At 31.0% G+C, this 12739-nt stretch overlaps 2 protein-coding genes across 2 annotated transcripts in view; both read right to left on the bottom strand.

The window, feature by feature from the left end:
• The window catches only part of LOC108905685 (max-interacting protein 1), a 49162-nt gene extending 47176 nt beyond the window's left edge, over nucleotides 1-1986 (bottom strand). Inside the window, exons 1-2 of the mRNA XM_023457323.1 lie at nucleotides 1975-1986; nucleotides 1643-1850 (exon numbers count right to left, since the gene is read on the bottom strand). Of these exons, the coding sequence (XP_023313091.1) occupies nucleotides 1643-1850; nucleotides 1975-1986 (220 nt within the window). The remainder of the gene's footprint in view (nucleotides 1-1642; nucleotides 1851-1974) is intronic.
• Nucleotides 1987-2448: 462 nt separating this feature from the next.
• The window catches only part of LOC111691326 (max dimerization protein 1-like), a gene marked incomplete at its 5' end in the record, with an annotated part of 87511 nt that continues 77220 nt past the window's right edge, over nucleotides 2449-12739 (bottom strand). The window contains 2 exon segments of the mRNA XM_023457321.1: nucleotides 2449-2471; nucleotides 2542-2749. Coding sequence (XP_023313089.1) covers nucleotides 2449-2471; nucleotides 2542-2749 — 231 coding nt within the window.

The following is a 12739-nucleotide window of genomic DNA, read 5'->3' as shown; positions in this document are numbered from 1 at the left end:
GATGACTCCCAAATAATTCATTCTCATTTCTTCTGATATTTATTTAATCATAAAATTTGATCTTGAACAACGTTTCTTTGTTAAATTTACTTTTTCTGTAATGCCGCTCGAGATTTCTAAGAACGAATGAGCTCACGATAGAGGCGATGTCGATATTCAGCAAAATCTAATAGGTAATATATATTTTTCAATAACATGCATATGCCTTGCAGATATATTTACATTAGTAAATTTATGTTTTTGATTTTTTACTGCAAATGAAACAATTAAATAAAATTCATCTTTATGAAAAATGTACCTTTTGCCACTTATTATATTTTCACCCACATTTTTCAGGAAAGTTATACAAATTCCCACGGAAAAGTTCAACTAACTCTTGGTTTGTTCCTTGGCCCGATAACGTGGGTGTTAGTCGAAAACAGCAATCAATCATACTCATTTTTTTAAAAACACACCCGCATGCTTTGGATGGTTGGATATACTTTCACAGTTTGCTAGCATCCCCTATATAACGCGTTCCAGAAAATTGATGTTACTCTATAGAATGATTGAAGGGAAAATCTAGGCTCATTTCGTTTGCTCAACTGATTTTACTACAGTCGTTTATTTTTATCAACGCCTGATGCGAGATGAAATGACGAAATTATGCTACTATGCTTTGCTTTCAGCATTGCTATTTATCTTGGCATGAGAGAATTTTCTTTTTATTTTCCCTACCAGGATGGATACAGTTTGGTTGGGTATGGGGAATGACCAACGAGTCATCTTCTATCTTTCACATTAAAATGATTACATTTTTTGTTATACAGAAAAGATGTATTTCCTTAATGGGACTAAAAAAATCTCTAATTTGCTTTTTTTTATAGTCTACCTCATTTTAAATTTTAGAATCGTTCGCTTATGACTAAAATCAAGTTTGGTCATACCAGAATAATTACTTCGTACTAAAATGTCAAAACGTTTCAATGAAAAGTATATACTAGCTCCCTCCTCTTGTGATATAACACTATACTTTTATTTTTTAAGGAAACAGCCAATTGTTGTTTCCCGGTAAATATTACTACTAATATGTAACATAAATAAGATGGAATTTTTATTGCTACACGCGCAAACTATTCATTTTATCGGTAACAAATAAGTGCACTTTTTTCACTTACCTAATTGAAGTATGAAAAAGAGACAGAAATTAAAAAATAGGTTCATACATTTTTTTGGGGACTAAACCTATCAAAGGAGCTCTACCCCCTCGGGTCACCAAAGTAGTTACTGGTAAATTCAATACATTGGTAGAAACAGTTCGAAATAACAAGGTTTTTACCCAAAAATTATCAAAATTTAATGAGAAACAAAAAACTTATAACGAAATCAATTTACAACTCTCAATTTCAAGAGGATGAGTTAGAAGAAAACAAAATTATATAAACTTGTGACGTCATTTTTCAACCTGCCTGTATACGTGAGATTGCCCATCATTTCTCGACACCCTGTATATGAAACCTTTATAAAAAATATACACAATAAACGATTAAAAATAAAAATTGACGTGTGCGAGTGTTTTTCTCTAAAAAAATTACTCGACATATTGGAATTTAGGTATGCATTATTTCGGGGACATATTGTATAAAAAAAGTAATATTCTTACCTGACTCGGAAATGGGCGAAGGCGCAGACGAGAAGGACGTCGTAGAATGGTTACTACTTATTGTTGAGGAGGAGCATTCCGAAAGGGAACGTCTTTTTGACATGGCGAAATGTAACGAAAGCTGTTCCAGTCTTCTCCTAAGGTACCTTTGTTCTCGGCTTAACTGATCCTTATATAGTGAGTGTTTCCGTTCTTTGTCTTCAAGGTTCTGAAACAAAATTTACATTATATTATACACATGAAGAAACAACGGAGTCGTTTGCTTTTTTTATAATTTAAGAGATTTGTTTATACGTATATTTCGTCTTTTTTTATTTTCGATCATTTCGTACAGAACATTTCATTTCAGACTACTATATTGGAACGATATTTCTAGCCGTAATAAAGATAAATACATAATTTATTAGTAGTAACCGCTCATTTAATGAAAATTGTATAAAAGGAAAGGAACTTCCAGATAGTATCAGAACTGAAAAATATTTGTCATTATTGCATCAATGGAATAAACGTTATGGACGGACATTTTCATCATACTTACATCAATTTTCTAGCAGTTGTAAGTTTTAAAAACCACTCCACATAACACCAGAATGTGTCAATTAAAAGCAAAAGTCCACAATAAAAAAATATTGAAAATCGATTACTTAACGTGTATTAGAGTTACTTAGAAAATTCAAAAAATTTTCAGGAACTTTGAGACTATCTAATGGCTAGATGAAGCAATTTCCAATGTAGGTGAATTAGCTTAAATCGGCCTATTTTGAGTTCAGTTGATGTGGCGTTCCGTTATTCACGTACTTACAAGGCTAAGAGTAGGCGGACATCAAAACTGAGCATTAATAAAAATCAAATACTAATTGTAATAAATANCATATTGAATAAAAAAGTAATATTCTTACCTGACTCGGAAATGGGCGAAGGCGCAGACGAGAAGGACGTCGTAGAATGGTTACTACTTATTGTTGAGGAGGAGCATTCCGAAAGGGAACGTCTTTTTGACATGGCGAAATGTAACGAAAGCTGTTCCAGTCTTCTCCTAAGGTACCTTTGTTCTCGGCTTAACTGATCCTTATATAGTGAGTGTTTCCGTTCTTTGTCTTCAAGGTTCTGAAACAAAATTTACATTATATTATACACATGAAGAAACAACGGAGTCGTTTGCTTTTTTTATAATTTAAGAGATTTGTTTATACGTATATTTCGTCTTTTTTTATTTTCGATCATTTCGTACAGAACATTTCATTTCAGACTACTATATTGGAACGATATTTCTAGCCGTAATAAAGATAAATACATAATTTATTAGTAGTAACCGCTCATTTAATGAAAATTGTATAAAAGGAAAGGAACTTCCAGATAGTATCAGAACTGAAAAATATTTGTCATTATTGCATCAATGGAATAAACGTTATGGACGGACATTTTCATCATACTTACATCAATTTTCTAGCAGTTGTAAGTTTTAAAAACCACTCCACATAACACCAGAATGTGTCAATTAAAAGCAAAAGTCCACAATAAAAAAATATTGAAAATCGATTACTTAACGTGTATTAGAGTTATTTAGAAAATTCAAAAAATTTTCAGGAACTTTGAGACTATCTAATGGCTAGATGAAGCAATTTCCAATGTAGGTGAATTAGCTTAAATCGGCCTATTTTGAGTTCAGTTTATGTGGAGTTCCATTATGCACGTACTTACAGGGCTAAGAGTAGACGGACATCATAACTGAGCATTAATAAAAATCAAATACTAATTGTAATAAATACGAGGTCTGTTCAGATAATAACCGATTTTTTTAAATTACGCGCTAATGGAGACATTTAGTGATTTGCAGTTGGCAGCATTGCGTTGCGCATAAGTTCCTCTGTAACTACATGTTCTTGGATTGTTGATACCTATCTTATTCAATTTTCGTTATATTGTTTTTTGATTGCGCCGTGTTTAAGTGTTTGTGATGATTTTTGAAATGTGCGATTTTCTGGAACAACCATGCAACGTATAATTTTGGGTGAAACTGGGGAAAACTTTCACGGAAACGTTTCAATTTTTGAAAGAAGCTTACGTAGACGATGTTATGAATAGTATGCGTCAGTCAATTGAAGATGATCCTCGACCAGGTAGGCCTTCGACTTCAAATGATGACTCCTACGTTCAGAAAGTCAAAGATCTGGTGCGTGCAAATCGCCGATTGACTGTCAGAGAAATTGCAGAAGACGTTAGCATCTCAACTGGAGCATGCCATGAAATTTTGACTGGAAAATTGAACATGCACCGAGAAAAATTTGCTCCTCGTTTGATGACCGAATGACAGAAATAAAATCGTGTGGACGTTTGTCGGCAACTCCTTGAACAACCCAATGACGATGAAACATTCATTCAAAGGATCATAACGGAAGACGAAAGCTGGGTTTACAGTTACGACATTGAGACAAAAGTTCAATCATCACAATGGATTGGCAAAAGAAAGCAAGTCAGTGTCGATCCAATGTCAAAGTGATGCTCACTGTTTTGTTCGACTTTAATGGAATTGTGCATTTTAAATTCTTGCCTCAAGGTGAAACAGTGAACCATGCGTTTTACAACGGTTAGGTGAAAAAGAGACCAGGATTATAGAAAGACAATGCGCCAGTTTTGTGCCAAAAATCAGATTACTGTTCTCCCTAACCCTCCTTACTCTCCAGACTTGACTCCTTGCGATTTTTTCTTATTTCCGAAATTAAAATCAGTGCTGAAAGGACGCCGTTTTCAGACTATTGAGGATATCAAAGGAAATTCGTAGACTTTAAAGACCATTTAAAATGAAGCAATTTAGGATTGCTCTGCGAAATGAAAAGAAATGCTGGCAAAAGTGTGTGAATAGGGAGATGAGTACTTTGAAGGAGATAAGAAGTTAAAAAAAATTAAGACCGGTTATTTTCTGAACAGTCCTCGTACATATCCGATTTCATAATCTCACAAGAACTTACGGTTCATTAACAGAAAGTTGCGATTAAATCCAATACCTATACATTAAAGATACACTTAACCGACTAGCCACTGCCATTGGCCGTTGTCAACACTGACAACTTAGCAACAATGGGAGAAATGCCGATGTAAATGTAATGGTTATCCTTAATTCTAAATTATTTTTCAATAATAACTCATTCTCCCATGCTAATATTATATTGAGGAATTCTGATGAAATATTATACAGGGTGTCCGTTCATGTTTCAAAAAAACTTGTGTGCAAGTTTCTCATGGAAAAATAGTAGGGGTAGTTCATGTCACATTTTTTTCTTAGACGCCCTGTTTTCGATATACAGTGTGTTGAAGTTGTTACTTTCCAAATGGTTTTCCTTAATTATCTTTAAATCGGCTAAAGATAAAGATGTCAAAATTTGTACATGAGTTAACACCAATTGTGCGTTAAGAATAATGTGCAAACGGTTTCTATTTGAAAAGCAGTGTCGCCGATACAGGTAATTGAAGGGGTACAATCGAAGAAAAAATATGTTAAAAGTCAAAATTTATTACATTTCTAAACGGTTCTGTAAACTCTAAAGGACACTACAAAAAAAGGTATATTTGTCGAAATTCGGTAGCATGTACCATTTTCGAGAAAAATGATTTTTTTTACTCACATAAAGCGGCACAAGTACATTAATTAATAAAATATTAAATTGAAAGAGGACCTTCCCATTGATCAAGCTGAAGACATTTAGCTACCAACAGTATTTGCATTTAAAACTATAATTTTAATTTCTTACGTATCATATGAAACAGGTAAATTGTAAAACATTTTATTAACTAAAAAAAAAAATTAAATTTATTTTAAGTTTCAGTTTGTTACAACTAACATTTAAAAAAGTAAATCAAAATAAACAGATTATAGTAATTAATTATCTACTTATTATTAACTAATTTCAGATTTTGTAAACTATTACACTACCATTACTAAAATAAACAATTATTGTTGAATGGACTGAATTGTTGATGGATATGAATGCTTAAAAACTGATAAAAACAGAAAAATATTAGGAAACAGACTCGGAAACATACAGAACAGCTGCAAATAAATGTGCAAACTCGAAATACTATACCTAGTAGATATTAAAATTGTCCCCCATTCCCTTCTATACAACTTCATTTTTCTCGAAAATAATACATGCTACCGAATTTCGACAAGTATACCTTTTTTTTTGTAGTATGCTTTAGAGTTTACAGAACCGTTTAGAAATGTAATAAATTTTGACTTTTAACATATTTTTTTTTCGATTCCAATTATCTGTATCGGCGACACTGCTTTTCAGAAAGAAAACGTTTGCACAATATTCTTAACGCACAGTTGATGTTTACTCACGTACAAATTTTTACATTTAGTAACAACTTCGAAAACAGGGTGTCTAAGAAAAAAACTTTACATGAACTACTCCTATTATTTCTCCATGAGGAACTTGCACACAAGTTTTTTTGAAACATGAACGGGACACCCTTTATATAGAAAAAAATAAAGAAGTATTATGGCTTTTTTGAATTTATTTTATGTTTATATCATATTTTATGTAGTCTAGAAAAAACAAAGGTAAATAGCTGATAATTTAGTAGACATTTTAAACGTCTTCATTAATGACTTTTATATCTAACAAGGACACATTTCCTATATCTTCTTATTGTAATATATATATATATTATTAGTATTCAACTTATTGTATGTATTTTCAGAGCAATGACTTACTTCCACAGACAACTTTACAAGTAAAGTATATCTTTGAGAATACGATCAAATAGAACGAATTGTGGGAATCCCGCTTGTTAAAAATATACCTATATTTAATGATGTAGAGATTTTTTACAAGAGTGTACTTCAATATATCTCCTCCGGAAGTTAAATTCTTTTTCGCTAGCAATAGGTTAACTTTTGCCAAGNCAACAATGTATAAAATTAATAATAACGTTAAAAAAAATTAAGATCAGTTATTTTCTGAACAGTCCTCGTACATATCCGATTTCATAATCTCACAAGAACTTACGGTTCATTAACAGAAAGTTGCGATTAAATCCAATACCTATACATTAAAGATACACTTAACCGACTAGCCACTGCCATTGGCCGTTGTCAACACTGACAACTTAGCAACAATGGGAGAAATGCCGATGTAAATGTAATGGTTATCCTTAATTCTAAATTATTTTTTAATAATAACTCATTCTCCCATGCTGCAAAAATATTATATTGAGGAATTCTGATGACATATTATATATAGAAAAAAAGAAAGAAGTATTATGCCTTTTTTGAATTTATTTTATGTTTATATAATATAATATTTTATGTAGTCTAGAAAAAAAAGGTAAATAGCTGATAATTTAGTAGACATTTTAAACGTCTTCATTAGTGATTTTTATATCTAACAAGGACACATTTCCTATATCTTCTTATTGTAAAATATATATTTTTAGTATTCAACTTATTGTATGTATTTTCAGAGCAATGACTTACTTCCACAGACAACTTTACAAGTAAAGTATATCTTTGAGAATACGATCAAATAGAACGAATTGTGGGAATCCCGCTTGTTAAAAATATATCTATATTTAATGATGTAGAGGTTTTTTACAAGAGAGTACTTCAATATATCTCCTCCGGAAGTTAAATTCTTTTTCGCTAGCAATAGGTTAACTTTTGCCAAGTACGGAGTAATTTTTTGTAAAATATATTGAAACGTTTTAAAGAATCATATTTACAATTAGACTTATTACTTTAGAGTTATTCCAAAAAGAGTGATTAGTTTTTTTTTTAATTTTCAAATCCAAATTCAAAAAAAATTCAAAGGAGCTTCTTCTGATCAACAATATTAATTTATTCATTGCAAAAAAATGTATATTGGCAACATATCGCTAAACTACGCACTTTCCGAGAAAATTTATAATGAGATTAACAGTTACGGACAATTGATTATTTGGAGGTATTCTTGTCTAATTAAACTTCATTTTCTTGCAAAATTTTTTACTAACTTGGGTCTAAATCGTTTATTTTGGTCAGGTAAAATATTTTACATGACTTTAACACTATACATTATACAGGCCGATTCAAAATTCAGCACAAATAATTTAGTGATATTTCTAAGGTCAAACTAAGACTTTTTTCGCTATAAACGTGGGTCCAAAAATGCTTAATTTTCGATATACAAGGTGTTAAAAGTTTTTTATTTTTTTTTCGATTTTTTTAGGAATAATTTCCAAACACATTTAAATGTTGGCATAAAACTTGGGGTACGGGTTTTTTTTGGGATACTAAATTTAAAGGTGTCATTGCTTTTGACGCTACTTGTAGAGGGCGCCACCTATAAGGGTACGCTTGAATTAGCCCTAACTTTTTTGCTACCCTGTACATTAACATTTCATGTTAGCGAGTTTATTCCCTTATCAATTTTAAGCAAAAAAGGAATACTTGGTCGAAATCTCTCACACCAACTGTTTCCGAGATATTGACAGAATGAAATACATAGTAAGCTATGACTTCTTAGTTTGACATTTATTTTTAGAGATTTTGTGGAAATCTAAGATTCTTAGGAACGATACAAGCAGAAAACAGATTATTATAAAAAAAAAATAAAAAATACCCACATTTGTTTTGATCGAAAATATGCTGTGCATTTAACTCTTCATCAGCCAATATCTCGGAAACAGTTGAGAGATTTCGACCAAGGATACCTTTTTTACGTAAAATTAATAGTGGAATAAACGCACTAATACGAAACGTCAATGTACAAGGTAGTTACAGCATATTATTTGCTGTGGTAGTACGCTTATAGGTGGCACCCTCTACAGGTAGCGTCAAAAGCAATGACATATTTAAATTTAGCATCTTAAAAACGCCCGTACCACAAATTTTATGCCAACATTTAAATCTGTTTGGAAATTATTCCTAAAAAATCGAAAAAATAAATAAAAAACTTTAACACATTGTATATTGGGGACCCACGTTTATAGGAAAAAAGACTTATTTTGATCTCAAAAATACGCCCCTAAATTCTTTGTACTGAATTTTAAATCACCCTGTATATTATCGTTCTCCTAGTTCTCCTAGCTTAAAGCGGATTCAAATCAATTCTAACAATTAGATGCTCTCCCAAATATCTGGGTACTCATGCTAAAGAAAGAAGTTCGTAGATGTGTTGGTAGATAGATGAGACCTGATCTATTTCTGCATTTTACGGATTGCTTACTAATTTCCCGAAACAGTTGCTTGATACTTGAAAAAATGTTTGTAGTATTAAAGTTTTCACATACAGATTCAATAAATATCTTGGAAGGGTAATACTAAATAGTTTTCTTTTAAAATCACAAGATAATTTTCAAAAATTTTGGCCTATACTATTTTCTTTATTTAGGTATTAGGTGTTTTGCTATCTGTGAAAAAANCCAACTGTTTCCGAGATATTGGCAGATTGAAATACATAGTAAGCTATGACTTCTTAGTTTGACATTTATTGTTAGAGATTTTGTGGAAATTTAAGACTCTTAGGAACGATACAAGCAGAAAACAGATTATTATAAAAAAACAAAATAAAAAACACCCACATTTGTTTTGTTAAATTAATAGTGGAATAAACGTACTAATACGAAACGTCAATGTACAAGGTAGTACCACAGCATATAAAACAATCAGCAGTCTAGGTTTCGGGGGGCATCTTTGATCTATTGAAATTCAGTGTGTGACGTCACCGACCGCCATGTGAGGATAGAGGACAGGGCCTGATTAGGGATATTTGCAATTTTTACTCTCCTCGTTCAGGACTGTATTATCGATATTTATATAAACATATTTTCTAAAAACGTATAAGCCGCTTAACAAACACCCAATTGAGGAAAAGCAATTACTTACGAGCGTTTAAAATTTTTTTAATAATTTTATACGGTTTTCATTTTTAACTAACTAACTATCTACCTTTTTAACATTATCATTTTTAATATACCTACCTAGGTAGGTATACCTACCCACTAATAGTTATTTGATTTACTTTTGTTGCGACAGAGAAGATAAATAATTTCAAAAAGCATATTACATTGTAGGTAGGTAGGTATAGGTACATATTATAAAATATAGAAAAATAATATATTCATTTTTGTTAAATTTTATAGTTTCTAATATACCTACCGACCTACTGATGGTCACATTCATATTTCTACTGGACTAAAAGTAAAAACTAAATGCTGCTTCCTACAGCCATTTAGAACAATTTATGCGAATCCCTAATATGTTTCATATTTCATGGTTCTTTTAATGGTTGTTAGTGCTAATAACGGTTCTGGAATTTAAAGATGCCGTTATTTACTGGGGCTGCTCATACGAATAGGACGACAAGTTTTATAAACAAATAGCAAATACTTTCGTGTTGAAATAAGTATCCCAGAACACATGCCACACTATTAGAGAATTTTGGTTATTTTAAGTTTGTTAATCGGAATGAAACTTTCCTTCAATATTTTTTTACCAACCACTCGGGAAAAAAGAAATTAAATAACATACATAATAACATTTGTTATTTATTTATCTAAATCCAAAAACATATACAACTCAGCATTGTCACAGCATATACAATAATTGGTATGTAGGTACGTAGATAAAAGAAAGCAATAAATACACAGAAGATGACCACAAAATATTTTATAATCATTTAACATTTTATATCGTTATACTATTTATAAGAGCAAGTGTAAATATTTTAAAAAAAAAAAACGTACATTTACCTACAGGGTCCTTAGGGAAGGTAAAGAAACTTTTTGTAGAATTATATCGTTTATTACGATAGTTTCTGGCCGCACACACATGTCCAGCTTTTTTTTATCCATTTCTGGGTAGTTCACATACCTAAATAAAATGTCTTATATACCGTATGTAAGTTATGTATAAAAATGTAAGTTTGACTTGCTTGAATAGAGAGTAGATACATTATAATAAAATATACATACCAACAACACAGCACACACACACAATTAATAGTTTTAAACACACTGAATCAGTAAGGGTTTACATCAAATGGTAATACTGACCACGCCACTGCCGTTTCTGACAGGTTCTTTCCTCAAATGGCGGCCCACGCGAGGGGATGCGCGTATCGTTCCCGCCAACTACAGCTAGACTGCTGACTGTTTTATTTGCTGTGGTAGTACTCTACAGGTAGCGTCAAAAGCAATGACATATTTAAATTTAGTCCGTACCACAAATTTTATGCCAACATTTAAATCTGTTTGGAAATTATTCCTAAAAAATCGAAAAAAATAAATAAAAAACTTTAACACATTGTATATTGGGGACCCACGTTTATAGGAAAAAAGGATTATTTTGATCCCAAAAATACGCCCCTAAATTCTTTGTACTGAATTTTAAATCACCCTGTATATTATCGTTCTCCTAGTTCTACTAGCTTAAAGCTGATTCAAATCAATTCTAACAATTAGATGCTCTCCCAAATATCTGGGTACCCATACTAAAGAAAGAAGTTCGTAGATGTGTTGGTAGATAGATGAGACCTGACCTATTTCTGCATTTTACGGATTGCTTACTAATTTCCCAAAACAGTTGCTTGATACTTGAAAAAATGTTTGTTGTATTAAAGTTTTCACATAAAGATTCAATAAATATCTTGGAAGGGTAATACTAAATAGTTTTCCAGGGACTTTTAAAATCACAAGCTAATTTTCAAAAATTTTGGCCAATACTGTTTTCTTTATTTAGGTATTAGGTGTTTTGCTATCTGTGAAAAAAATTAAAAAATAATAAAATAAACCCTTGCGCCAAAACTCCCACACTGAAAAAAGCAGATAAAAACAAAATACGTATCACTATACAGGGTGTTAAAATAAATAATAAGTGCGAAAAAATTTAAGCGGTGATTCCCTGTCGAAAAATAAGGTGGGTTCTTTATATAAAAAAATCTCATTTGATCATCCCTTGTGAAGATACAATCGCTTATAGAGGATGCCAATAAAGCAATTTTTATTTTTTCCTGAAATACCAAAAAAGCGACACAAATTAATATTTTCTGCTTTTTTTTCTCTTTATTTGTTGGGTATTTTGCCACCTGTGAAAAATTTTAAAAGTTAGTGAAATAAACTCTTGCGGCAAAAGGATCAGTCAAAGATTATTTTTATGAAAATAGTTTTGTCTAACCAAGAATTTCACACTGGAAAAGTAAGTTGTTAGTAAGGTTACAGTTATTAATTTTCAACATTTAATATAAAATCTACTAGTTTTTAATAATTTAGAATAGTTTGCTTTTTCACATATTTGATAAAATTAATCAAGTTGCATTAATTATAACAATTAAATTGCCATTACAAAATATCAACGTGACAGTCGCCTACTAGATAAATTACAGTTTGATAAAATTTCTACCCTATACCAATCATGCCATGTAATTGATTTTAAATCATTTTTTTGCTCAGAAATCGTTAATATTAATAAAAAGTAACAAGAAACTTTTTTGTTTAGAATGAATCGGAACGCTAATTAACAGTTCTTCTTTTATAATAATCACGATTATCTCTATATCAATCGACGCAGAATTTAATTCTACATATTCCTGACTAATAAAATTGTTGGTATTCATTTGAAAAAAAAGTTTTCAACCTTTGAAAATTACTGTAGTGGCCGTAAAATTTTGAGGACCCTGTGCATAGCTGAGTTAAATGTGGCACATTTTCTATGAATACATAACATATACTACTAATAATGTAAGTATAGTAATTAGTCATTACTAACTAGTCATTAACAATCACTAAAATTTTGATATAAGGTTAATTAGAGTTTAAAATATTACTAAGGATGTATGCTTTGTTTATGAAACATCCATCAATAAGTTTTGACATAAGCTTACTTTGAGAAAAGTCACTCATTTTATACATCGTAAGTAACATTGTAAGAGTTCAATTAAAAGCTTTTTTTCTTGAAAACCGTCCACATTAGGAAGTTCTAACAAGAGTACGTTATTTTTAGAAAATAAAATTGTACATTACAAAATTGGAGCCCGAATGGTAAAAAACGTAACCTTAAAAAAATTAGAACTAAAAATGTAATAGGAATGTAGCCATAACTAGCGTCCTCTATGAAAT

The sequence above is a fragment of the Anoplophora glabripennis genome, unplaced genomic scaffold, assembly GCF_000390285.2.
Source record: "Anoplophora glabripennis isolate ALB-LARVAE unplaced genomic scaffold, Agla_2.0 scaffold158, whole genome shotgun sequence".
Classification (NCBI taxonomy): domain Eukaryota; kingdom Metazoa; phylum Arthropoda; class Insecta; order Coleoptera; family Cerambycidae; genus Anoplophora; species Anoplophora glabripennis.
The sequence above is the reverse complement of the archived record's forward strand: the minus strand, read 5'-3'. Positions and strand labels throughout refer to the sequence as shown.